This window comes from Lichtheimia ornata, assembly GCF_029851405.1.
Source record: "Lichtheimia ornata isolate CBS 291.66 chromosome Unknown scaffold00049, whole genome shotgun sequence".
Taxonomy (NCBI): domain Eukaryota; kingdom Fungi; phylum Mucoromycota; class Mucoromycetes; order Mucorales; family Lichtheimiaceae; genus Lichtheimia; species Lichtheimia ornata.
Window position 1 is genome coordinate 1 of NW_026695369.1, and position 27,127 is coordinate 27,127.

Sequence of the window (27,127 nt, forward strand, 5' to 3'; positions counted from 1 at the left end):
TATCTCCAAACTTTACAATGAAACGTGGGGTTTTGAATAGAGCAATGGGCTCGGCTTGGCCAACTGCACCTTGTGTGAAAGTTTCACGTTCAATGTCGCAACTAGCCCAAAAAATATTTTTTGGTCGTCGTCTTCGAAGAGGTCGACCCCTGGATCCAGTTTGGCTGGTAGCGACATTGCGAAATCTGGGATTGGCAAGCTTGATCGTGAAGCTTGCACACATGGTTCGTTTGACCCCGACAAGCAACTTTTTCTAATGGAGGACCCCAAGTTTGATATTAAAAAACCGTGTTACAGGTTTCTTTATGTTTTACTTATGCTGTAATAGTGATGGAGATGTTTACTGCCAGTTGATGGTGTCGAGAGCAGTGTAGGCAAGGTATAGAGCTGGATGAAATGGCACGTGGTGGTTACACACACACTTCCTTGGCAGGCTGCTGCATAGATAGATGATGATGATTGCCTTTAGGAAGGTGAGTAGGTATACAACATCCAATAAAGAATGTGTATCAAAGTAGTCGATTTGTATGCGTACCTATATATCACGGTGATGGATGCTTATACATAACACATCCATGTTAGGCGTACGGGTTGAGCTGCATAAAAGCAATTAGTCTGATAATGCCGCACGGACCTTAATGACGCCACCTCCTGGCCACAGTAAAACCATGAACAGCTTCATTACAAGTGCTATGCTCAATTGAAGTCACAAGTAAAGGTAGTAATGGTCGATGTTATTTGACTCAAGTGGTAAGCGTAGCAAGCGGGGTGGGGTGGTGTGCACAAATTAAGGACAACGAGAGGGAAGACAATGAGCTCCTACTTCTCCACTCCCGCTTCACAAAGCAAGGTGAGACCAACTCCATTTACAAACTACACCCCTTTAACAGCCAGCATACCTTTCAATCTACAGTGCCAATTGAGTGAACAGGTGGTCAATGGCGGCACTATTTAGTTGTTGCAGACATTCAATACCAAGTACGCGCGCGATCTACCCATGACTCAAGCCTCCATTGCAATACAACGTGTACGTTCAATCGCTGCAGTACTTTATTATTCAAGCTGGTCGTTATGACACTATCATTTACGTGTAGCGTGCCGTTCTCTCGTTTATAGAGCATCCAAGAGGGTGGGGGCGCGTCATGTGTCGTGTATATTCTTTCTATGGTTGTTTCAAGGAGAGGTCCCCAACACATTGTTACTTTGGGTATGTTGACAAGGAAAGCAACTGGTATGGTTGTTATCTAACGTTGTATTCATTACAGCTTGAATACGTTGAATTATGGTGCCTGTGGCAGTGACAAGACCTTGATCTTAAAGCAAGAGCATTGGACGTATGTTTCACTTGTACGCGTGGTATTGGATCAACAGAAACAGGATCTGTTTATTAACGAGCCTTACAGTGAACCAGTGGATCATGTCAACAAGAAGCTACAACACTCATGTCTTTCAGAGTCACTAAGTTCATCTCAGCACCTTACGGTTCTCGTTATTGCTTGGGTGAGCAACCTCTCTTATCGGTGGATCACGTCAGCAACGAGCAACAAGTAACACTTGATATCTTTTGCAGCCAGCATGCTTTATTTCACCATTTGGTGATCCTCGTTACCAAGCAACGTTCGATTCCTTTGATGGACATGGTGGAAAGCACGTATGATATCGGTGGATCATATCAGCAACGAACAGCAACGCCAAGTATATACTTTGGTATCATCAAACTTTATCCTATCATCTGGTGGTTTTGGTTATTGGCAACTCGTTTGATGGGCATCTCTCAGCCCGCATCTCTTACCGGTGGATCATACCGTATCAGCAACAAGCAGCAGGGTGTATATCGTTGTGTGGCATCATGCTTATTCGACTTCTACATGGCTCTGGTTATCACGCAATGCTCCATTCCTTTACAAAACGGTTCCCAACATTCGTCTTTTGTATGGTCTCCTCTGCAGGAAGGAAGGTAGTTTTGGATCTTTGAAGGCATGTTGGTTACTGGATACTGGTTCATTCTTTGAAAGGGATTGCAAACACTCGTCTTTGTATGTAAATTTGGTGCATCGTGCAAGTATGCTGACTTTGGTGGTATCAAGATTACTAGTTCTTACGGCAATGTAGCGTGTAATTTAGAAGTGGATCGTTTACAATAAACGTCTTCAGTGGCTGTCATCAAACTTTATGTAAATGACTACTACCTATCGTTGATAAATAAAATCCCCATTCTTTTATAAAAACACTCGCCAACTTCTCATAATACACTCGAGTATCTTTGTGCAATGAAACATATCAATTTGTCTAGTAAAGACATCTTTTTGTATAAACCATTGACGACGGCGCCTCACGAACAGCGGACATTCTTCATAAAAAGAGCAAGGACGAGCATCACACCACCGACAATAAGTGGGAATAGGAACACCTGTCGCATCGAGTTCATGTATGCATGAATTATAGCTTCTTGTACTTGACTTGGCATGCGATGGATTGCAAAATAAGCAGCCCCAGCATTCCCCATGATGCGTTTAGCTTGTTCCTTCACGGCCAGAAGATTTGTTAACATTCCATTTAGCATGGGATGATTATTACCTACCTTTACTGTGTCATTCATAGAATCGATTTCTTTCGCTAATGTAACTTTATGCACCAGCTCAAAGATGGGCAATCCCTATTACAGGTGAAAATTATTACGTGGACTTCGTTTAGCATTGTCTTTCGTACTAAGGTGAATCCCATGGCTGATGTAAAGGTAACCTGTGTGTACTCTCGTTATTACTAGCTTGGAATGTGAGATGTGGATTTTAAATACATACCAGGCTAATGGCCGTGGCTGCTAGATCATTAGAACAAGTCGCTCTGGCACCGATAATAGTGGCGGTGCGTTCTAAAGGGACACCAAAAACTATGCACCCCTTTGTGTCAATACTGCCTGGTGGTGTATCCCACATCAAATCCTTCAATCCCATCTTACGTACATGCTGGCATAAAATAAAACGCTTGTTGTGCCCAGGAGCTAGTTGGAGTAAGTGTTTGGACAAGCCCATAAGCAACCATATGTAGGGTGGCATCGACAGCAAGAACGAGCTTAGTATGTTTGAAGATGCGAAAGAGAAAATGTGTCGCCACAGAACCTATTATTACCGCTCCCGTCGAAGGTAACAACCGAATAGCAGTCTCAAGGCCGCTTGCGCCGTAGACTGATTCAAAAAGAATGCTCATATAATAAAGCACCGGGCCAGCTATAAATTGCAACAACGCACGTTTGTTAACGAGTTGCACATATACATATCGAGTTTACGAGCATACCTATAAGATTGGAAGCGAATGAGAAAGCAAAAAAGAAAGAAGAGGAGCGATTGAAAACGACAACAGGAATAACCTAGAAATACATGGCAGTGTTGTTGGTCGTCGGTGAATGGTTTCTAGGAAGAAAAAAGCTCACTGGATCTTTTGCAAACAAGCTTTCCACGGCAATTAGGATAAGTAAACCCAACCCAGTTCCAATTGCTGTAGCAATTACGCGTGGTGAGCTCCAACTACGCATAATGATAAGTACCAGGTACAATAATCCTTGTCCAAATTTAGTGTATGTACCTGTCATCAGGACCCCATTGTAGAAACAACAACAAGGAGGAAACAAATCCAAAGTTAACCATGATCCCAAGCCAATCGATACGCTTCAGCTTTTGCAATGCAGAGGCTTCTTGTATGACCACAGTTTCCTGCACAAAGAAAACGACCATCAACAGGCTGATGGTGCCCAGGACCACATTTAGCCAAAACGCCCAGCGCCATGAGACTTGGTCAGTGAATACACCTCCTGTTTTGGATAAACCAGCATGATCAATACCACTGTTCCAATGATCGCACACCATCATTTTGCAATTTTATACCTATAATGGGTCCAACAAGATTGGAGATACCTATCACTAATGATAACATGGATTGGAAGAGAGCCTTTTTCTCAATCGGTGCGATATCATCCATAACAATGGCAGGAACGGTTAGACATACACCGCCACCAAGACCTTGTAATCCTCGAGCCACAACCAGTGTGGCAAAATTTGTTGCCAATGCAGCACCAATAGGGCAAAATGCAAAAAGAATTGTCGCCAGGATTAGCAGCAGTCGCCTAATGCAATACATTGGAAGCTATTCTTTGTTACGATTGAACATCGTCTACCTTCCAAAAATGTCTGAGAGCTATGGATAACATGCCTCCTTAATATTCGTTGTTGACTTGTGTGTGACCCATGTCGAGATGATATGTATGCATGTATGTACCTTTCCACTTATCGGCAGGATTGTGAGATAGGTTATCATGTAAGAAGTAACGATCCATTGACGACCATCAAGGTTACCCAGGTCGATGGCGATTCTTGTCAATGAAGGTGATAGCAACGTTATGTTAATACCGACCATAGCAAAACAAATGAGAACGGCCAACATCGCACCGCCTTGTCGAAAGCTCATTTTACTTTTGCTCATTGTGATGGCTGATTTTTCATGCTTTGATGCCACTTTTTCTGGGTGGGCTCGTGTTGAGCACATGCCGTCCTTATTGACAATAGACATTTGTATGTATATAAAAGGTGTTAAATAGAAAGTGGGCTGGTAATAGCTAATGCTTTTATATATACTCAGAAGAAAAGATGATGTTGTTGCATAATAAAGCTGCATGGTGAAAGCATTTATCGCCATTTTTATGCAACAAGTGCGTTGTAGTGTTTGAAAATTGAAGCAGCGTGGAATGGAATGTGATGAACTGTAAAAGCTGCATACACAATATGTATCATGCAATCAATAATAACAACGCCGTGGCAGAGATGCATGCATCTATCAAAGAAAACAAAATATTAAGCTCAAAGAGTGATACCCATAACAAACAAAAAGAGTTGTGGAAAACTTTATGCAACAGACCCAATAAAGAATGGGTAAGATGCACAACATGCTGTTATGTATTTATACCAAGGGGAGGGGGTGAGAAACAAGTGCATGCAACAAAGAAAGTAACAGTATAAGTATGTACAGGATTGAATGCTGACAAATAAAAGATGGAAAGAGGCACTGTGCAAATGGGCGGGGGGAGTAAAAATATATAAGTGTGTGCTTTGATTTCAATGCTTTAAGCGCGTTTTCGACGTTTTGCAGCCAATGTGGATGCCGCCAAGTTGAATTCATGTTGAGGCGCCGGCGTCTCTGAGCATGCTTGCGCCCAGGCTCGTTTCCCATCATTTGAAGGGATGACTGGTTGTTGAGGTTGTTGTACACCTGGCCAACCCATGGGCATGGTATTGGGAGGCATTGCGGTGGGTGTAGTGGGTGGTGGCATGGTAGCTGTTGGGTGGTATGATCCTACAAGTGGCGTTCCCATAGGTTGCTGTGATGGTTGTGGTGTATCCATAGGCATTCCAGGATAGGCAAGACCACCTGCAGCAGCAGCACTGGTAACCACAGGATGATTTTGAGTAGTGGTTGGTTGAGTAGCAAGTGGCATGGATGTAGAAAGAACAGGTTGTTGTTGTGTTGGTACAGATGGCATACTCGCTGCTGGAATGGCTGGTGTTTCTTGTGCTTGAGTGATTTCCTCAATGTAAGCAGATGATTGAGCACCACCACCACTACTACTTGCAGCACTACTACTTCCACTACTACTTGGCCCAGCTTGGTTGATCTCCGATATTTGTCCTTCTGGTACCAATTCGATAGAGCCTAAGCTGCGAGGAATGCCATTGGGTTCTTGAATACGTTGCATCACTTTCAAATGGGCGCAGTATTTTTCCAACATGCTGTACAAAGTGCGTTTGGAGAACGGCTTGGGTAAAATATCGGTCATGCCGCTTCCAACGTATTGCATGATGTCGTTGTCGGTAAAATTGGATGTCATGGAGATGATAGGTGTGAGCATGTCGTATTGTCGAATATTACGCGTGGCTGATACGCCGTCAAGATTTGGCATCACAATGTCCTAATCATATATACATGATAAGTATACCATATCACCGTACATATAATATACACACAAACATACCATCAAAATCAAGTCATACTTCTCGGCATTCATCTTGTGTAATGCTTCAACACCATCCTTGGCAAGATCAATTGTACATCCAATCATGTTGAGCAATTTTCCACTAAGGTCACGATACACAGAGTCATCATCCACAAGAAGCACACGCGGCGGCACTGTCCATCCATTGCCATTTGACTTTCTTGAAAGACTTAGTCCACCAGCTACGTTGCTATTGCTTGCCGATGCACGTTGTGATGCTTGAGAAGATGAAGGATCCATCATGTTGTTGTTGTTGTTGTTCTCGCATTGGGACAAAGGTGTCTTTGCATCATTGGTTTGTCGAGGTGTGATACGACCCACCGTAACAAATGCAAGACCATCAGGCGTTTTCAAAGGTGATCCAACCAAACTACCCGCATTCATCGCTGCTGCTGCTACTGCTGCTGCTGAAGGATCTTGTGGCAAGCCAAGTACAGGTGGTACACCAAGGTCGGGTTGTGAAGGCACCATTCGTTCTGGGCCCGATGATGGAACAGATGACGCCCACGATGATTGTGATTGTTGTAGTTGCTTTTCAATGATGCCCATTTGTTGCGTATTCGACTCGGTAAGTTTGGCGTAAGAATCCAATAGCTTTTGTGTCTCTGCTGATAGAGTACTGCCATTCATTAAAGTACCACCCTGAGAAGCTGCAGCATCTATGTCACATGATCATGTCAGCTTTTGGGATAAACGGGTAAGTGGGTGATGAATCAATACATACTTTTATCACGCTCTATGGCAATATGCAGAAATTGCTTGATGAGCTCATCCTTGGCTGCCATGTTCTTGCTTAGACTGACAAACTCGCCAAGTATGGTCGTGTCGTGTTGTCGTAATCGCTGCAAAGTGCCATCCATATCCTTTTGAGACTGCTGCAATTGTGCAATTTGTTGTTGAAGCGTCTCTGCCATTTTGCGGATCTCGAATACAGATTCGGCTGTATTGCTGTCGTCGTCGTTTTGTTGTTGGCCATCAGTCGTTGAATTCTTATCTTTGGCAGGTGCCGAAGCGTCATCCTTTTTGTTCTTGCCAGGTGTTTTGCGACGAATCTCCTCAAGCAAATCTTTCCTATCGCGTCGAAACTTTGGGTGTACAAACTCCCATGCCTAGTACAATAGCATAATAAGTATACAAGAAGCAAATAGAAACATTCTCCTCCTATTTACCTGATCACCATACGGCTTGTGACCATCATCCGCATTTCGCACCTTGTGGAAATCGTACTTGTTCAATTGTCGAACAAAGCTTGCAAAGTTGCAGTGCTTAAAGTGCTTGGGCAGAATGGTCTTTGAAAATTCATTGGTATCCTTGACAATGAAAGTGGTGCCGTCAGGTCCCCAACAAAATGTATCTCGAAACGCCTTGTTCTCAAGCATCCTGCAATAAATGAAGACACTTAGATCCATGCATTTGAATAGAAACAACCCCATTGTCCATCATGAATATGAGTCGCCACCCATCCATTGCTCTATTTCCCTCGTATTGTACCCCTTTTTTCCTGCACCCATACTCGAAACCGACATTATACCTGAACAGCTTTTGAATGAATTCAGGCACTGAGCCTGCACCGTCTCCAGCTCTTGCATTGGTGGTTCTGTAGAGAAAGAGGCTGTCAGCATTATAGGCCAAAGTCATGTATAGGTGTGTGTCAATGCTACTTGCCGTTTGTTGGTGAGAGGGTAATCCGGTTTTACATCGTTGGAATCCATATTTGTAGTTGACCTGCTTAATCTTGGAGGAATAACAAGTCGATTGGCCAACTGGTGGATTCAATGGGGACGGGTTGATAAGGTAAAGAAAGGAAAAGAGAGGAAGAAAAAAGTGTGTGTGTGTATTGTGGGTATGTGTAAGAGACAGTTTTCTTGACCCGCCGACCTCTTTTTCGACACCTAACGTGGTGGAGCATCCTTTACTCGATTCGGCAAGAAACCCCGCTTCTAGTGCTTCATGTTTGGCTTTTTGTCATCACTTTAACATGCTCCCTCATCACTGAGTGAATATCCTTCTTGAGGTATAGAATGTCATTGGTAACTTCATTCACTAGAACAATAAGCATAGTCATTGTCTTTTATAAATGAAAAAGAATTTCTATTGTTCCCTCCCATTATCACTTTCATGTCTCCTTTCATATCGGATCCTCACTAAAATGTGGTCGGCATTTCGACGGATGCTATTCTTGGCAGATTTGTTGTTTCATAAACTTTTAGTGAGATTGTATTTTCATTTCTTGTGGTGGCGGGTCCCACTTTATCGTCAACTAATCTTTCCTGGGGCAAGCGGTTCTTTTTTAGCTTGTGTGTCAATAACATCCTTTGCTGACACTTTTACGCAGTTCCCCGATAATTACTTTGTTGTCCCAACATTTTCTTCTCCTCTCTACAGGTCCCCCTCATCCGATTGGTTTCTTGGTCAGGGTACCATCCTCTACCTTACCAAATCGGTAGGACACAACTATGGATCGGTAACGGTGCACACGCGCACATACACATACACACACTCTCTCTCTGGCACACACACACATATACGACATTTGAAAGGGATCTACATTTGAACAGGAGCTCAATCCATCCAAAAGACCGACCGCCAGCGGTATCAAACAACCCAACTTCTCAATGGTTAGGTTATCTTTGGATCACTCACTATGCTTAAATCAGTCATAACGTGACAAAAGGCGTACTATGATAATAGTGCTTGGTCAACAGACCTCTACTCATGAATCATTATTTATGTGCGTATTAGTAGTATCTGGCATATGTTTCGGCTGGTGTAGTATGTACGTCACTATTGCATCTAATGAGCCTGTTTCATGTAATGATAGAGTAGCAGTGGCTTGTGAACGGCTACACCCGAGACATTAACAATCATAATAATTATTCAAGGAACATGCTCGGATTGAGTAGTGAAATAGCTAGGATCCACATGTGTTGCTGTGTCATTTTGAAACCTTGATTGCTCATGATGGAATCTTCTCAGAAAAATGAATGGGGCTTCCAGCCATCAAGTATAAGCAATATCTGTCAAAAAGGTAGGCATCCGAGAAATGTACTACATACGATCCTGTATTGCAATGTACGACAAGCGCTTTGTGAATTGCTCTATTATGGAATAGCAGCAAAACGTCGATCCGATCGCACCATCATCCAAGTTGCCACATTACCGAAGCTAGCGATACGGTTGCTATAGCTTTCAAAAGCGCTGTGTTATGCACTCCATGTAAGATGGGGTCGTCGCTATGATGTTGAAAAAGGCTCGTTTTTATGCTATGATGATGTCTCTTTATTATGACATGACATTTGACGATTGAAAAGACTATACTACGCTATCATTATCATTTCCTTGTCGAGAATTCCATCCATGTTGAATATCAAGAGGAGGAGGTGTTGTAACATAGCAACCAACCTTTGGGTTGACATGGGGATGGTGGTCATGCGCACGTGATCGCTCGTGCATTGAATTTCCAGTCATCAGAAGCTTCAACTTTGGCGTGCCTTCTTTGTCTCTTTTACACATTACCACCATGGAAACACAGCTAATGACAGTTCTCGACGACATGTAAGCATACTTGGTATCAATGACGGTTGGCAAGTGATTGCTGACATTGGTGTAGAGCCAACAGGGAAGGTGTTCAAGGCGTGCTCATTGCCGATGAGAAGGGATTGTGTCTCGGAAGTATGTAAAGCGACAGCCACGCACGCAATCGAACTTGTCCCATTGATAACGTATGTTTTCTCATATAGCTCGAGGCGTTGCAAAGAGTGAGACAGCAGCTTTTGCAGCATCTATTGCACGAACGGCACGCGAGTTGCTTCCACCAGGGACTACTGAGCTAAACGATAGGACCGATTATCCTACCATCAACATTGACTACAAGAATCAGTAAGTCTTTTGCAAAATGGATGGATCCGGTTATGATGTATTGAGATGTTTTATTCAATAGCAAAGTGGTTATCCGCAACGAAGGCTCTTTTACGCTTGCTATCTTCATGTAGTAGATGACATCCTATTCCCCTATTCACTCGATATCTGCCTTATCTCTTCTTGCTACTTTTTCGCAAAGAAGCTGGTGATCTTTTTCTTATTCTTGCTCTTATCAGTGGTGGTGGCGGCTTGTGCGGATCTTAGTTTCTTTTTGATTGGATCATCTTGTGAGTCTTTATCAGCGCTTCGCTTGGAAGGTGTTATTGACGCCGGCTGTTGTTTCTCCTGTTCTTTGGGTTTGGTTGTGGATGCAGATGGATGGGATTTCTTTGTGGCAGGAGCGGTGGATGATTTACTGAAAAAGTTGGAGATGGATCCCTTGAGTTGGTCAACAGGTATAACAAAGTCGGATGAATTATTGGTGGTAGGCCCAACAGCATCAGTGACCTGGTAGCTGCATGAATGATTGGAGTTAATTTTGGGGATCATTGGGATAGCTTGTATACTTGCCAATCCAATTCGCCTTCGTATGGCTTCATGATATTGGACATGTCTTTACTCCACGGCTCTGAAGACAACCATTTTTCCACCTCTGGTGATCCATTCTCGAGGATAACAGGCATCCGGTCATGGAGGAAGGAAAAGAATTTGGATGGTGACGTGGTGACTATAGTGCACGTATACAAGGACTGGCCTATGTGGATGATGGGGTAGGTCAAAATGTTGTACATGCATCAACGTGTCATTTCTTAGTGGTACCATCAATATTTGAATGATCATAGAGACCAGCAAACAGCATCAGCTTTCCATCCTTGCGCTTTGTGTAATAAGGAATCTTCTTCTTTTCGGTTAGCTTCTTCCACTCAAAGAATCTATAAAGGTGGTGTTTAAAAATTGTGTTATTCATGCAACTCTATGGATCGTCTTTTTATTACCCTTCCGCAACAACAATGCAACGCCCTTTGTTTTTCGCATGGTCAAACATGGAGTGGCCTACACTGAGAGTTTCATCACGTGCATTGATTGGCTATGTAGGATAGGCAAGAATGAATGTTGCTTTTCTTTCTCAATTTGCATCATCAAACTTGATACTCAACCTGATTATCGGGTGTGTGCTTTGCCCACGAAGGGATGAATCCCCATTTCTGCAGTGATAGCATTGCTTAGGAACATGAATACTTCCGACAAGCCAATGATTAACTTGCCATGGTTTGCAGGATCAAGTCATTATTATCAGCGTAGCGCACAACAGGGATCCATTTACGAGGTGCAACGTTGTAACTAGGATGGAAATAGTCCTCGTCATTCCATTTATCAGACACAGCCACGTCGCTTGACCGGAGTGTTGTACGCAGCTCGTATGGGCACAAGGAACAAGCAAAACGACCACACATTGAGAATAGGTGATAGAAAGAGAGATAGAGAGAGAGTACGTGTGTCAAGAAAGGGAAAAAGAGCAGCGGTGGTTGAGAATGGGATAAAAAAGAGATGACAATAACACACGTGAGCAGCAGCAGATATGGGTAGACTTTATACTTTAGAACCGTCACTACTTTTTATGACTACTGATGTGATGGGGTGGGCGGGGGAATAGTGTACATCCATGATTCATCCACTCCATAATACAACATATGCACTCTCATAGTATAATGGTTATCACATTTTATGAGTAGATGGATGATGACAAATTACATCGATTGCTGCAAGCATGAGGTAAAAGAAAGACGAAGAAAATATTTTTCAAAGAAGCGAGCTGATTGGCCAAGTTCTTTTGGATTGACCAGTGAAGGCCGCCTTTGCCATGAAAACAGAGAGCCGGTGGTGCGTTGAGAGCAGCGTTGATTTTTTTTACCCTTTGCTCTTTGGTCGTCTTGGGTGTGGTTTTTCCCTTTTCAAAAGCTCCACAATCCAGAATCTACTATCAACTACTGTCAAGAAACACAAATGACTTCAATGCCATCGCCTCATTTGTCTACAACAGAGACAACCCCCACCACCAGGGACGATGACCACCTTACACCCGTGACTAGTAGTAGTCCCACAGCCTTGACTGCTGCCTCCTACCACGCTATGCTAGCTGCTGTCAATAGCCAAAAGGTCCCTTCACTCACTCAGGATAATCTTATTGCTGCTGCCGCTGCTGCCGCTGCAGCTATTGCCAACGGTGATACTCAAGGCTTGCAACTACCACAACAACCGCAAACTGCAACACCGCCCAAAAGCACAAGCAACCATCACCACAGCCGTTGTAAGCCGATCCATGAATTGGATGCTGCCAAAAGAGATAGTATTCGAGCAGCTAACCGTGAACGGAAAAAGAAATGGCGTATCCACAATGAGGAAAGAAGTAAGTTCAATGGTTCATTTTTACATTGGTTTATTGTTTTCCTAACAGAGGATCTCTTTTTTTAGACAAGGACAATGATTTACGTTGTCGAGTGAACAAACGAGCCACCAAACTATATGGCCCCGAGGATACCAAAGAGAAGCGTCAATGGGCACAAGAGGAATTTGAGAAGAGACGAGAAAAGCGTATGGAAAAGGAACGCCGCAAAAACATTGTCGACAATGTTATGAGTGTGCCACCTGACAGCCCATCATCATCAAGCAATGGTGGTGTCATCCCTTCATCAACCGCAACATCATCACCACAACAACAACCATCGTCTCCAAGGCAACAAGCAGCAGCAGCAGTTGCAGCAGCAGTTGCATCATCCGCTGAGCAATTATCCTTTTATCCAACATCTACTTCATCCACAACACCACCACCTTTGGTTGATCCTGCAGCTGCAGCCAAGATGCTTGATTTCCCACCTGATTTGCAACGACAATTACTGGAACAGCTTAATAACATGATTGTAAGTTGTAGATTGAGAAACTTGCCTATTTCTTGTATACTCACGCAAATCACATAGGCCATGACAAATGCTGGTCGATTGTCCGCTGCCCCTGACGACTTGGTTCATCATCAAGATCAATCACAAGATCCAACATTGCAACCTGACACCAACGTAAAAATTGAGTCCGACACATCACCATCACAACAACAACAACAACAACAAGAAGCAGCAACTGCATCCAGCTCCACTAGTGGCAGTGAATGTAATAGTGGGCAGAATACACCAGTGACTATCAAGCAAGACGCAATGGATCATGATAGCGAGGAAAATCACCAAGAAGATGTAGATGATGGCGACGGCAAACAAGAAGGGAAACGACCCGAGTATACCATGGATGCAGTGTTGACCTTGATGCAATTGAATGCAGGCTGGCGAGAATAATCATTCATCCCCATCTAACCCACCACCCCTCTCCCCTTTTTTCTTCCCTTTTCTCCCTTGTACTTATTTTTTCCATACACTTTCGATCCCATTGTTATTCCTTCTTGAACAAAAAGTGTTATTATATATCGCATTTGATTGTAACAAAGTAAAAAGCTACCCCCCATTTATTTGATTGTATGTATATGTTGTACTTTGGGTATATCTAAGAAGCTACATTTGAGGAAGGTAGTAGAGTGCTGAGCCCAAGATGTGAACTGCGGAGGTAAAGTTTTCAGGCTAAAAGCGACCAGTGTTCGTTAACTTTCTATAGTTGTTCTTCTTTTCTCACATTACGACTTTATAACAGCATGCGTACTACACTTTTTGTTGCTGGTTTTGGTTCGAGAACACGAGCAAGAGACCTTGCCTATGAGTTTGAAAGGTACTTTTTCTGCCAGACAGGGGAACCGTCAGCCCATCACCATCACCACGTCGTCATGGCCTGAACGAGTCGAGTCGTGAGAAGAGTTATTGTGTCCTCTCAATACCTATACGCAAAAAAAACGCATGACGAATTCGACGTTCTCTATTTCTCTTTCTCTCTCTCTCTCAACGAACGACTTGAACAATGCCGACTCTTTTTCACGGTCGACGATGACGATATCTAGTTCGGTTCTCTCCCCTGCGTCTGCTTAGCAACCATATGTGTGTGTGTATATTATTCCTTGACGACTAACGACCCATCCTATCCTCATTCGCGTATCCAAAAGATATGGCCGTCTTGTGCGTTGTGATATTCCTGCTCCAAAGAGTTACACAGCACGCCCGTAAGTCATTATATGAGGCACATCACCCATTGAAGAAGACTCATCTTTTGGATTAGATATGCATTTGTAGAATTTGAAGATCCTCGTGATGCAGAAGATGCATTCAACGAAATGCATGGTCGTCGTATTGATGGATACACCATTAGCGTACAGGTATTTATTTGTGGGATGGGTGAGGATGGAGAACACAACGTGGCATATAGATGGCTGACAACTCTTTATTCATGATAGTGGGCAAGAAATGCACCTAGTGCTTCATGGCGTTTTGACAGAGGGTCTCCACCACCTTCACGTCGACCTCGTTCACCATCACCACCTCCACGTAGCTATAGTCGATCTTATGGTCGTTCTCGTAGTCCTTATTATCGAGGTCGTTCGCCTAGTCCCTATTATCGTGGTCGTTCTCGTAGTCCATATTATCGTGGCCGTTCTCGCAGTCCTTATTATCGTGGTCGTTCCATTTCTCGTTCACCTCCTCCACGATATCGTTATGGTTCGCGTTCAAGATCTCCACCACCTCCACCACCTCCACCCCATGGTCATGAAGTTGATTATCAATCCATTCGTTCACGTTCACGTACCCCTGAACGCCGTGATTCACGAACATCGCCACCTCCACCACAACAACAACAACCACCAACAGCTGCTCAACCTGTTGCTGCTGCTGCTGCTGCTGCTCCTGTTACCACAACAACCACTGCTGGTGCCCCTGAGCATTAAACAAAGCATATATATACACCACACACACACACATACATTCCATTTGACAATCACACACTCCCATTGTCCCCCACCCTACCCAACTCTCTATTCACCCCCCAACAACTTGAACTATAAAAATGATATCATTTACATTTATTCAGCTACAAGTGTCGATATGATTTGCATCTAGAATATGCTGTACATGTTGCACAAAGGGTCTTGTACGTGCAATGTCGCGCACCGGTGTCTTAAAGACAATGTTCAATAATCGTGCCAATGCATCCAATGCGTGATTCTTGAGAGCCGTATCATTCTGAACATGGTATTCCATAATTTCACATGCCTGCTTGAGCTCATGAATACAAGGTCTAAAATAACAATCCATGGGATCCTGAGATTTTGTCCATCCTTCAAATAACAAGACCAAAGCAAATGCTGATGCACTACAACGTTCCACAGATACAGGGGTCGGCAAATAGGTTTGATGTAGCAAGATCCAATGGCCGTGGTGCCTGATACGATGCATGTAGATACACCTTGTATACCATACATTGTCACTTTTCGATTCCAACAATGGCTTCAAGTGCTTTTCTCGGAATGTTTCCAGCTGCTGCTCAATCCGTTCGACTTGGTTATAGGGCACATGTTGTGCATCACTGGCAAAGCATGTGCGTCGGATATCACGTGTGATTTGACATGTATCGAATTCGAGGATGCGGAATGTATCTTGGTAATCGTTTTGTTTCTGGTGTAGCGATGTAAGGGAAAAGGCCGGGTTGTTGAGATGCACTTCATAAGGTTTGTTGTGGTAATGGGATGCTGATGTATCGAGGAAATACAAAAACCAGCGCACGGATTGGGTATATTGCACAATGTCAGCAGCGGTCGTCGTTGATGATGATGATGATGATGATGATGATGATGATAATTCATGTCGTATGGCAGCTTCATCTTGCATATCCAGGCTTGCTGCCATGCGTACCGCCATTCCCGTATACATGTAAATCAATGATGTATTCCCACTCTCGATATGAAAGAGCACCAGGTTGCATAATGCATGGCATATCATGACATTGGGTTCCTCAAAATAAAGTTGTGATAATAGATCCTTGGCTCGATCATAATATTGCTGCGATATTCGTGCACATTGATCCATCGTCATGGTGCTCTCGTTGCTGTCATTGAATACTTCAGAATGCCAGCAATAGGCATGTAGCAGCATGTTGCATATGCAAGAGGCTAATAAAAGCTGTAACACGGGAGAGGCGCTGACACGATCTCTATCCAGTAGAGCATCATGCAATAATCTTGAATACTCGGGAATCGATCCATGTAGTAGACAATGTGGATATAGTTCCATAAGACGCACCATCGTGTCTCGCGATAGCTTGTTCTTGGACCAAGGATCCTCATCCACATCCATATCGGCCGATGAAGGTGGTGTGAGCCCTGATGATGATGGAAGGAGACTCGTGAAATGACTCAATTTGACAGTAGGATAGATGGTGTTGTTCCTTGTGAGCCAAGCTTGTGGAAAACGTGATGACGATGATGAGGATGAAGAAGAGGCGGCGGTAGTGGTGGTGAAATGTGATGATGGTAGTAACGAAGGTGGTGTAGCTTCGTTGTCAAGGGCAAACTGGATCAACGCAGCATAAATTTCTTCCACATGATGCATATGCGTCTCGATCGATATCCCACTCTTCTCGCTTCGTATACGCCATGATCGTAACGCATCTGTTTGCACTGGACATGTCGTTGCTGAGGGTGGTGCTGGTGCTGTTGCTGTGGGTGACATGGGCTCTCTATCGTACACAAGCTTCTCGATGATATCGAATTCATTCAAAAGAGACTGTATTTGGTCCTCAAGGCCATAGAAACGATCACGCAGCGCCGTACTAGAAAGATCGCCGGGCGCATCAAGGTATTCACAGACGACATTGGCGGCAATGCATTGGTCACAAGACGGTCGTGATCGTGAGCATTTGGATCGATGTTTGCGACACCTATTGATAGTACCCATTGTTAGTGGAATGGACTCCTGCCAATGGCCTGCGTGTTTAGAGTACTTGCCTTTGACAAGATAAGGCTTGTCGTATCCTTCGTCGAATAGGCTTATCAGTTGGATCACCACCCCCAGGTTTGGTAAGAGCTTGGTCTATCCTTGCCACAGTGGATTCTTGCATATCGGGCAGAACAAGATGAACAGTATCAATGCTCTGACACCGCTCTTTACCCAGCCCGACTTTGTGGATTATGCACAGATCATCTCTTTTTCTTTATTAATAAACGTGGATTAAGCCTACTTTGATAATGTGATATTGGATTTCTACCTTGAGTGCTGATCCGTAAGCTGCTGCTTATACGATAGGCTATGTAGGACCCCCTTTCTTCAGCAGGAATCTTGCGTTCGATAGATGTCGTTTAAAAGATATTCCCTCTTACTCTCTATCTCGAGGCGTGTGATTTGAATGAACCAAGCTTGATAACGTATCATTGGATAAGAAAGTATAATAATACATCAGCAGATAATGAGAGGGGGGTGTTGTTGTTCTAGGAGTGATGACCCACATTGATTATCCAACATGATGAGATACTACAAAGAAATGTGGATGATAGTGTAGTAAATGCGTGGGATCATTGTTGTTGCACATTCATGTGTATGTGTGTGAGCGTGGGCGGCAACTGCAAATGTTTGTAAAACATGCAGCAGCATACAACAATGAGAGCTGTGTTTCCGCTTTTAAAGAACATCCTCATTTGACACACTTTCATTATCCCCTCACTCTTCCCATTAAAATCATGCTCAAAAGTAGCACTCCTACAAGCGCCACAAACAACATGGACTATATTGACTCTTACGATAATACACAGGTGGGGCAACATTGGAGAACCCAATCAACACGCGCACAAGACTAATCTCTAGCTGATCAGACACACCATCGAGAGACGTTGACCCTTGCTTCCTTGTTGAGCATTGATGTGGAAAGCGTCCCCAAGCTTGCCAGTGTGACCGAGTGGTTGGACCTCATGTGTCGATCGGAACGACGTACCGGCATCAGCTTGCTCACCGATGACCAAAAGGAGTCTATCCGCCAATTTGATACAGAGCTTGTGGACGAGACTCTTCACCTGAACGTAGCCGAATTCCTTCAACTGATACAACGGTTGGCACAATGTGGACCAGATGATTATATGTCTTCAGAAACATCATCCGTAATGCAACCTTTCAATTCACCAGCCACACCTCCTCCCAATGGTGGTGAATATCGTCCTTCTTATCTTGAACCACCCACTGCAACAGCAGCAGCAACAAACCCTACACGATCACGATCATTGACTCCAAGACAACAACAACAACAAGCATCATCATCCGCTTCTCCACGACCACAAGCATCCTCTTCTTTGGATCACCGACAACGCACCACCCATTTATTAAATCAAGTTCAACAAAGGCTGCAACGTAGTGATCGACACCGGGATGAACATGATAACGATTCACATCATGATGACGACGACCAAGATGCCGGTAGAGTGTCTCCTAGTACAAACCATCCATCCGTGTCTGAAGTATCCGTATGTTTCATTGTTGGTCATTTGAACAAAGAGCATGCTCATTGATCCTTTTCTTTTGTGATAGAGTTTGGATGAATTCAATGATCACATTCGCCCAAAACATCATCCCATCGTGACGTTTCAAGGAACAAAAGGCAAATCCAAGCAAGATGACTATTTCATGTACAATTATGAGGTGAATAATGATTCATGTCACTTACATGACCCAATGCGGGTGACTGATGAATTGCTGAATTTAGTCTGATACACGGCCGACCACGTCCTTATCACGTCATCAAGGTGATGAACGGCGATGGCAAGAAGCTGAGCGACGATTAGAAAGCCTGACAAAGAGCTATGATGAGAGAATGGGCCAAATGGAAGTTGAACTTGGGAACATGCGACACGAGACCCTCATGTATAAGGCCACCATCCGCGACTATCAAGCTTCCGATAAAGAGAACAAGACACGCATTGAAGAGGTAAGTACTCATACATCATGCAAGTTTTGATTCTGATCAATGTACCTTAACTATCCTTTTAGCTTGAAAAAGCCATCGAGTCAGCCACTCTCAAGGGAAATACACAACGCCAGACTATTGATGACCTTGAAAGCGAATTGAAACTCTATACAGGTAAATCAGTGGATGTTATGTCATCATGACATTGCTTGCTCAATACCATATATAGACCAAACAGAAGAACTCAAGGAAAGGTTATCCACAAAGGAGAAGGAGTTGTCACACCATGTGAAAAAGTATGAGCAACTGAGATCCGACATGGAAGAGCTTGAAAGAGCACAAGAGGAATTGACACAGCTACGGACCGAGTTATCGAGGCAATACCATGAGGTGGAAGAGCAGCGGACACGATCAAAAAATCTCGAGGCCGAGAATGAGAATCTCAAGGAGAACATTGATTTATTGAAAACCGAGCTTGATGAGTCAAGGCCAACAGGCGATTTATATGGGCTAAAACCACTCCAGGTATGTATCCTTTACGTTCTACGTACGCCGACTTCTTACATTTCCCATAGACTTTAGACGCTGAGTTGGCTGGCACAATCCCCGTGAATGGCACAATGCAGGACAAGGTAAATCATATTTTATCGTCTGTGGTTACGGTGTTGCTAATTTACCATTTCTTTTGATCACAGCTGGAAAAATTGGCAAATGAACGTGATGAGTACAAGGCTCAAGCATCAGAGGAAAGGAACCATGGTATGATAGAAGGCATTTGGACGAAGGCTAGCATTGCTCACTGAAATTATTAGCAAACGAGCTGTATCAACAAGTCGACTCACTAGCACAAGAGCGAGATGAATACAAACGGGAGGCTTTTGCTGCAATAGAAGAGGCTGGGAAAGGTAAATCTTGTTTGTAGTTGAGCTATCCTAGTGGTCTAATGGGCTTTGTTTTCGTTTTCTTTAGCGAGTCAAAAATACAAGCACTTGCAGGATGAGAACCAACGGCTGAAAGAGCAAATGGTCCAATTACAAGAAAAGAGGCGTAGCATGCGTAACAAGGTTGTCCCAGCTAGCGATGCAGGATCACAATGTGACCTAGTTCCATCAAAGCCTTATCAGACAATCCGGCGCCTATCAACTCAGCTGCAAGAACAAGAAGATACCATCAAGCGTCTTATTGAAACTACTCAAGAGCAAGCACTCGAGGTGGAGCGATCAAAACGAGGTAAAAAAAAAGTTCTCGAATATGATCTTATCAGGATGGCTAAGACGCCGTTTCATTTAGTAAACTGGATGGCTATCTTCCTGGCGTTGCTTCTTGGGATTTTGTCTGTTGTTATCTTAGAGGCGGTTGTTGACTGGCTACTTATCCCGTCGACGCTTGGCATTGAGGATACCGACTTTTACTCGCAATACCCAGTGTACGAACCACAAGCAGCTGGAATTAGAAAGTGGATGGTGGCAATGCTAGACTTTGGCGATGACATGAGTATTCTAATACAATAACCCAATCCCCAACACCCCCCTATATCCTTCATCTTCGTGTAAAAAGAATCCCCCATCAGCATCATCCCTCATCTTTTCAGCATTCTTTGCTTTGAATTCATTAAGAATTGTACAAAATACATTATTATTATCAAAACTTCTCTTGTGTAAACTGTGCGCTGGCCTCTCGATTACGCTGCATTTGTTCTTCGTTTTCTTTTTCAAGAATCTCCTCGATTTCGTCAAGTGTCAAGTCATCTGGATTAAGATTATGCCTTTGGATATAGGCTCGGGCATTTCTAGAAACCAAATGAGTGGATACGTAATGCAATACAAGAAGGTATAAAATGACTTACAACGAGCGACTTAATCCACGACAAACGTTGATTCTAAAGTGCCACACTGGAACACAGAGCAACAGGAACCCCAATGCGCAAGTGGGATAGACCCAATAAGGAATGGAGGGTGTATCGGAAACAACGGGAGGCACGAATGGGGCTATTGCCATAAAGAGCGCAATCAAAACAAAGATGACATTCAAAGGCATCCATGATCGAAATGGGCGTGGTGTGTCAGGCTCGCGATATCGTAGGTACATGAGTCCAATAATAGTAAGACAAAAAAAGATGCTCATTGGATCTACATGTGTTACAATAAAAAGCTGTCAACACCCCACTTGTGGGATCGTCATACATAAAGCAAAGTTTACTTACATGAACAAAGATTAAGCACGAAATTGTATGCATCTCCAGGAGGAGGAGCAAGCATGTAAAGCATGGTCATCACCCAATACAATATCAAAATGTTTGCTGGTGTATGGCGAGAGCTGACTTGGCCAAAGAAATTGCTGAATGGGATGTACCCCTCTTTGGCAGCTTCCAACATTACACGGCTTCCTGAATATGTCATGGAACTTGTGCAACCAAATGTGCTGAGAGCAATCAGCAACGGCATCACAATATTAGCCTTTTCTCCAAAGATCCGCACCAAGAATTCGCCAGCGATCGTATTGGTGGATGAACCTCCAGCGCCTCCTAGTAACACCTCTTTGGGTACGACACTGAAATAGGCAATGTTGGCAATCATAAAAAGCGTTGCGAGCAATGAAATGGCTGATATGGAGGCTACTTTGAGTGTGCGAATGGGGTTCTTAAGCTCGTCCATGATGTAGGTTGCATTGTTCCATCCAGAGTATGCATAAAGGACCTTGAGCATAGCTGCTGCATATTCATTACCACTCCTCCTTGTTCCTTCAAAGGCATTAGAGAAGGCATCAATTGGTGTAACTCCCGAGATCCCGCCTGCAGCAGCAATCAAACCGGTCAAGCAAACAAAGATCAGCATAATAATTTTGAGGAATGACATGGTATTGTTGATTCGAAGACCCCATTTTGCCGACCATGCATGCAAAAGGCAAATGGTAGTGTTGACTGCCACACCAATCCCTCGCTCAACCCATGGATTCGCGTTCCTTTTACCAGCTGAAAAGTGTTGTAAACTTGTTAACCGGATACATACATGTGTCTTTGTGAGAGCGTTGTACCTGCTAATAGAATATACTAATGGTGAAAATAAACAACATGAGCACATGGATACATGCATCCCGTTGCTTGTGAAATTTACCGATGCAGTGGCATGTGCGTCTGCTGAGCTGCTAGATGTGTTGGTCAAAAACATATAGGACATGGTAAACATAAAAGGCGCAAGTCGTTTAGGTTTCCTGTAGGCTGTTGGGGTGTGGATGATATGTAAGCATGATGCTATGCTGTTGTTAGCTGCATTGTTTACCGTAATTTAGATATTCCTTTTCACCGCCAGATCGGGGAAGCATCTAAAATTGCCAACTCTTTAGCAGCAAATCAAGCTGCAGAAATGATCCCACGATCCCCTTCCTTACCGCACCCAGCTCTATAAACGCCATCACACCGATGATACTGTATACAGCACCAATGACCCATAACATTAAAGACATACCGACGGAGCCTACACTCATCAGGATACCAGCTGGTGCTGAGAAGATGCCACTGCCAATGCATATCCCGCAAATCAGCATGGTTGCTGACAAGTAGATTATACCAATAGCTAGTGAGTTGCCTTTGTACGTGTGTTGCACTACAACTACTCTGATGAGCATTGTATGTATGTATCACACCTGAAAACATTCCCATGGTTCTTTCGAGACGAGGTTCTTCTAGCTGAGGCTTTTCCTCTTCATGGTTGTTTAGGACATCGTCTTTTAGTAAAATGTCGTTGCTGTCAACGCTCGTTTTGGTGTATTCGTCCATGTTGTTGTGGTATACAGGGGAAAGAAAAGTGAAACGAAAGAAAGGAATACGAGCTAATACATCGACGCCATGCTCTTTTACGATGAAATATGCATGATAGCGTCGCATGCAGCAGCCACATGCATAACATTTTGTCCTTCCCCTTGCTCTCCTTTCTTTCCCTGTACATGCAGCAACAGCATAACAATCCATGCTTTCAAATAACGCGAAGAAGGATGAAGCTATTGTGTATTTGTGTTTAACAACATCTGTAGTGGCATGCAACATGTGGTCATAGGTATTGAGTTCAACAACATTGTCGTTTTAATAGCTGACAGGTGCAGGATGTGTAATAATGGGGAGCTTGAATAAGCTTGGTTGGTCCCTGAACCCCTGTTCACAGTACATAATACTACTGCTTCAAAAAAGCGTGAGGGAGCAAAATCATTGATAATGTTCGTAACATGGTACATGGTCTTGGATTACTGTCAAGGGCTATGTCTCCATAAATGGGTATCGGTGCCACAGCTACCATGCCTTTCAACCTAACATTATATGGCCATTGTGGTACTTGCAAATGATCCGACAGGAGCACCGAGTACATGGATTTCATGCGAACCACACATTATAAATGCGAGCTAACAGCATCTTCCTCCCATTCTCCATTGTTGCCCAACCCAATACATGTGAACGATTGTCCTGCTCCAGCCGAGCATCTCCATCATTCAAGTCTCTTGATCCATGGGGATTTGACTGAAAAACGCTCATCAAACACAAAACATCATCCAATTTCACAAAAATTATTATGCAAAGTTATTTGTAAACTGCCAGCTAATAGCCCCTTCCTCCCATTCACCTTTGTTGCCCAATCCAATGCATATGAACGATTGTCCTGCTCCAGCCCATCATTCCCATCATTGAACTTTCTTGATTCGAGGTGACATGGTAGTATGGCAACAATAGGTGTTGTTGGATCATCATTATCATGTAAAGTGTAAAATGACACACATCCTTTTGCTATACGATTTCTTTTATTTACGCGTGCCTATTGCCTATCGCGAGGGTGATGATGGATGATGATGGGTGAGTTGTGTGTTTGGGTGGATGGTGTGTGTAGGGTAATTGATGAGCGGCCTCAGTGTAATAGCAGTAGGGGATTTAAACTTGGGGACGGTGGCTCCACGACTTGATACAACGCTTCTCTTTCTCTTTGTCGCTCGTCTGGTTTTATCGCCTTCACGACATCCCAATCAAGGTAGGTAATGTGTTATCAAAGAGTGCTCTTGTTGACTGTGAGGTAACATGCATTGTCAAGGAGTGAGAGTGTGTCCAAGTGCCGAGGAATGAGCGTGGTGGGTGGGTTGGCTATTGCCATGGCGATACGGTTGCTTCCTCTTGTTCGTTGCTATTCCCGCCTTACGCTTGTTGGTGTCAACAGGTACATTCAGAGCCCAATGTTGCAGCCGAATTGGTTCCATTGACGCGTCAGCTTGTATAGAGGGCAAGTTTGGTTTCAAGACGTTGGCTGGTTTGGCGTTTTGTTTCGGCTCAACACTACTACACCATGGTTTTCGGTTTCCAGTGACCAACAACAACGGATCTTTATGTATATGGGAAAGGCAAGTACAATGAAACAAACAATGAAAAGGGTGTTCATTGTGCGTGTGCTAATAATGAATTGAATAGGTTTCTTTGGTCAGGCAATGCAACTTGGGGCATCATCATCATCTTTTTGGGTTCAAATCCCAGCCTGGATCAAGTGGCCAGTTGTTGGAAAAGCTTCTTGGAACGCGTCCAGGGCTCTATAGGCTTGCGTTGAGTTGAGGATGGGTCGATGACGATGGGTTTTTGGAAGAGCATGGTCACCGTGTTGAGGTAAAAAGGGATTTGCAACAGCTCGTGAATGTGTTGAACCAACACGGTCTTCTCGTGATAGGCTCGTTTTTTTCCCTTGAGGATTTCTTTTCATGAGGTAGGAAATGGTTGGAAGGATTGGGGATCATTCTTTCTTTGGGGAGGATGAGTGAGGACAACTATGTGCCTGGACTCTACGTAAGTGATGTCCTTCCTTGCTAACTTGGCTGCTTTTTATTTATAGAGACGACCATTATGATGATTACCACATTCACAGCAATGACAATGATAACGACAACGAGATTCAAAAGGAAACCTGCAAGATCCCATTCTTTTCTACTTGCGTGTTTTGGATATTGATGACGAGCAGATTACGACTGTAGACAAGTACGAGTACGAATACGAATGATGACCGAAGACAAAGACGAGGATGGTGGCACTACTTGGACTTTGCTAGCTTGTGGATTACATAATGTAGCTTGGAAGATGGAATAATAAAGGTGGTTCGCTTATGTATGGTTCATGCAAGAAGTATATGCCTTTGGTGATACAATAAGGAGTGGGATGACCTTGAGAAGAGAAAAAGTGAACCATCAATAACATCTTACTGCCATGTCCGTGCGCACTGAATTCATTATTGGGTCTACATGTACAAATTGGTTTATGCAGCTCGACCTTTCCCTACATCCGAATGTGTTATGGAACCATTATTATTGCCATTGACACACCTTCCTTATTGGATGATGTATACCCCAACTTACATACATACCTTCCTAGAGACAATCATCATCACCATCCATTTGTGCAACAACCTGTGAAGGACATGCGCGTGTAACCACCACCTGCCATTGAAATAAAGGAAACGGAACGTGCCCAGCAGCAAGGCCTGAATGTGTATACCCTGCCATATGAGTCGAGGTGTCCATGTACAAAGTCATCTATCTACTATCAAGCACCCTTTGGTGCACAACTGCTACTAGGGATGACTCGAAAGGTCTCAACAAATACACACGTAAAGAGATACAATGAGGGGAAAGATATGATATGGAACAGGGGAGGAAACAGAGATGATGTATGATAGGATTGCACAATGATGGGAAATAGAATGGGAATATGGGTATATACTCCTTCGAATAGAAACACACACACTAGCCGGCAAGGCACACACAAAGGCACACACAAAACTTGGGAAGATCACTCTTGGTTCTTTATTTGATGTGGGGTTATTTATATACTTTGGATAAAATTGCACTACATGGAAAGATTGTTTTACTGATATTATGCATGGTTTGTGGGATGTTGGGGTGAGGTCTCGGATGCCGGTCTTTTCATTTTGGGCTGCTTCATCACATGCTGGGCTGTCATCCTTCACTACACCATTTCACTCAGTTCTCCATCTTTCCGTTAATGCAGCCGACACCATCCAGCATCCACTAGGAGAAAGCAACTCCACCAAGCTTACAGCATACGCAAAACATAAAGGCACTTGTATCTCACGATTTTACAATCAAACATGGGGTCTTTAATAGAACCATGTGCTCGGCTTGGCCAACAGCACCTTGTGTGAAAGTTTCACGATCAAGCTTGCCAATCCCAGATTTCGCAATGTCGCTACCAGCCAAACTAGATCCCGGGGGTCGACCTCTTCGACGACGACGACCAAAAAATATATTTTTGGGCTAGTTGCGACATTGAACGTAAAACGTGCACACAAGGTGCTGTTGGCCAAGCCGAGCCCATTGCTCTAATAAAAACCCCACGTTTCATTGTAAAGTTTGGAGATACAGGCACCTTTATGTTTGTAAGCGTGATGCTATATGAGAAGTGGTCTTTGTTTAATGTAAAGTAGCTAGACCCTGACAGAGCAAAAGATGCAGAGGGACCTCTTTGTGTAACTCAGCTACTTTGCATGGATGGAAGGATGATACTGTATACTATTGACAATAGCCGATACATTGCGAGCTAACAGCCACTTTTATCCAATCGGCATTGTTGCAAAATCTACTGCATGGGAACGATGCTCCTGCTCCAGCCGAGCATTTCCATCATTCAAGTTTCTTGATCCGAGCCGATTTGGCTGAGCTACGCCCAAACAGCGAATCTGTAAATTAATGAATCGCAGACCCTGCGAATGTCTCCGTCTTTCAAACTTTTGGACGCTCCCATTCCAAATTTTCAAATAAAGGATGAGCTCTTTATTAGAAAAAGTTGATCAGCATGCTCGAGAGCACCATACTGACCAATTGACAAGTTGGAGGTGGGCAACTTCGGGGCGGTGGGCCGTCCGCTCTTTATTGGCCGTCATCCACCATTTGGAGCGCCCCGCATTTTCACTCTTTACAATGAAGTCTGCGACTTTTAAATGAATGAGGTTGATCAGCATGTCATAGCGAATCTTCTGATAAAGTTACAAGTTCGAAACGGGGAATCCCAAGGTAATACATACTACTTCGATAAATAATGAATCTGGGGCTGACCTCCTTTCCGACCTCCATAGTAAATCCCACATTATACCCTCTCATTCAATTTTTTCAAATGAAGCATGAGGTCTTTTTTAGAACATCATGATCAGCATGTCCAAGAGCATCTTGTGTGAAAGTACCAGGTTCGAGAGGGGCAATCTCATAATCAAGAATTGATGTACAGCGTGCATGCATTTATACAAGAGGTGTCCGGCCTATTTAATTTCCACTTCTTCCACCTCAACTTCTTCCCCCCTTCCTCCCATTCTTATCTGTTGGCCCCATTCA

At 43.7% G+C, this 27,127-nt stretch overlaps 11 protein-coding genes across 11 annotated transcripts; 5 read left to right on the plus strand and 6 right to left on the minus strand.

The window, feature by feature from the left end:
- Positions 1-16: 16 nt before the first annotated feature.
- O0I10_008855 (uncharacterized protein) lies at positions 17-223 on the minus strand (the record flags this gene model as incomplete). The annotated part of the gene is made up of 1 exon (XM_058488856.1): positions 17-223. A coding segment is annotated over one exon (207 nt), but the record flags the coding sequence as incomplete, so codon positions are not given.
- Positions 224-1,442: 1,219 nt separating this feature from the next.
- O0I10_008856 (uncharacterized protein) lies at positions 1,443-1,961 on the plus strand (the record flags this gene model as incomplete). Its single annotated transcript, XM_058488857.1, has 1 exon — positions 1,443-1,961. The coding sequence occupies one exon, from the start codon at positions 1,443-1,445 to the stop codon at positions 1,959-1,961; it is 519 nt and encodes a 172-aa protein (XP_058340277.1).
- A 371-nt stretch (positions 1,962-2,332) lies between these two features.
- O0I10_008857 (uncharacterized protein) lies at positions 2,333-4,410 on the minus strand (the record flags this gene model as incomplete). The annotated part of the gene is made up of 11 exons (XM_058488858.1): positions 2,333-2,524; positions 2,582-2,656; positions 2,710-2,742; positions 2,802-2,890; positions 2,964-3,227; positions 3,295-3,367; positions 3,431-3,524; positions 3,583-3,808; positions 3,882-4,120; positions 4,172-4,191; positions 4,273-4,410. 11 exons carry the CDS (start codon positions 4,408-4,410, stop codon positions 2,333-2,335), a joined length of 1,443 nt encoding a protein of 480 aa, XP_058340278.1.
- Positions 4,411-5,113: 703 nt separating this feature from the next.
- O0I10_008858 (uncharacterized protein) lies at positions 5,114-7,752 on the minus strand (the record flags this gene model as incomplete). Its single annotated transcript, XM_058488859.1, has 6 exons — positions 5,114-5,956; positions 6,020-6,699; positions 6,765-7,149; positions 7,210-7,420; positions 7,572-7,637; positions 7,706-7,752. 6 exons carry the CDS (start codon positions 7,750-7,752, stop codon positions 5,114-5,116), a joined length of 2,232 nt encoding a protein of 743 aa, XP_058340279.1.
- A 1,808-nt stretch (positions 7,753-9,560) lies between these two features.
- Positions 9,561-10,032, plus strand: O0I10_008859 (uncharacterized protein; the record flags this gene model as incomplete). Its single annotated transcript, XM_058488860.1, has 4 exons — positions 9,561-9,595; positions 9,651-9,712; positions 9,781-9,919; positions 9,981-10,032. The coding sequence occupies 4 exons, from the start codon at positions 9,561-9,563 to the stop codon at positions 10,030-10,032; spliced, it is 288 nt and encodes a 95-aa protein (XP_058340280.1).
- Positions 10,033-10,084: 52 nt separating this feature from the next.
- Positions 10,085-11,355, minus strand: O0I10_008860 (uncharacterized protein; the record flags this gene model as incomplete). The annotated part of the gene is made up of 6 exons (XM_058488861.1): positions 10,085-10,415; positions 10,472-10,655; positions 10,721-10,833; positions 10,897-10,988; positions 11,059-11,106; positions 11,167-11,355. 6 exons carry the CDS (start codon positions 11,353-11,355, stop codon positions 10,085-10,087), a joined length of 957 nt encoding a protein of 318 aa, XP_058340281.1.
- A 550-nt stretch (positions 11,356-11,905) lies between these two features.
- Positions 11,906-13,242, plus strand: O0I10_008861 (uncharacterized protein; the record flags this gene model as incomplete). The annotated part of the gene is made up of 3 exons (XM_058488862.1): positions 11,906-12,308; positions 12,374-12,819; positions 12,877-13,242. The coding sequence occupies 3 exons, from the start codon at positions 11,906-11,908 to the stop codon at positions 13,240-13,242; spliced, it is 1,215 nt and encodes a 404-aa protein (XP_058340282.1).
- A 350-nt stretch (positions 13,243-13,592) lies between these two features.
- On the plus strand, positions 13,593-14,771 carry O0I10_008862 (uncharacterized protein; the record flags this gene model as incomplete). Its single annotated transcript, XM_058488863.1, has 4 exons — positions 13,593-13,666; positions 13,995-14,051; positions 14,108-14,204; positions 14,283-14,771. 4 exons carry the CDS (start codon positions 13,593-13,595, stop codon positions 14,769-14,771), a joined length of 717 nt encoding a protein of 238 aa, XP_058340283.1.
- Positions 14,772-14,910: 139 nt separating this feature from the next.
- On the minus strand, positions 14,911-16,939 carry O0I10_008863 (uncharacterized protein; the record flags this gene model as incomplete). Its single annotated transcript, XM_058488864.1, has 2 exons — positions 14,911-16,759; positions 16,827-16,939. 2 exons carry the CDS (start codon positions 16,937-16,939, stop codon positions 14,911-14,913), a joined length of 1,962 nt encoding a protein of 653 aa, XP_058340284.1.
- A 616-nt stretch (positions 16,940-17,555) lies between these two features.
- O0I10_008864 (uncharacterized protein) lies at positions 17,556-20,280 on the plus strand (the record flags this gene model as incomplete). The annotated part of the gene is made up of 11 exons (XM_058488865.1): positions 17,556-17,627; positions 17,688-18,329; positions 18,394-18,504; positions 18,569-18,790; positions 18,853-18,943; positions 18,999-19,294; positions 19,345-19,401; positions 19,465-19,528; positions 19,582-19,674; positions 19,739-19,999; positions 20,060-20,280. 11 exons carry the CDS (start codon positions 17,556-17,558, stop codon positions 20,278-20,280), a joined length of 2,130 nt encoding a protein of 709 aa, XP_058340285.1.
- Positions 20,281-20,410: 130 nt separating this feature from the next.
- O0I10_008865 (uncharacterized protein) lies at positions 20,411-22,544 on the minus strand (the record flags this gene model as incomplete). The annotated part of the gene is made up of 6 exons (XM_058488866.1): positions 20,411-20,558; positions 20,616-20,898; positions 20,973-21,986; positions 22,048-22,090; positions 22,157-22,283; positions 22,336-22,544. The coding sequence occupies 6 exons, from the start codon at positions 22,542-22,544 to the stop codon at positions 20,411-20,413; spliced, it is 1,824 nt and encodes a 607-aa protein (XP_058340286.1).
- Between the last annotated feature and the right edge of the window lie 4,583 nt (positions 22,545-27,127).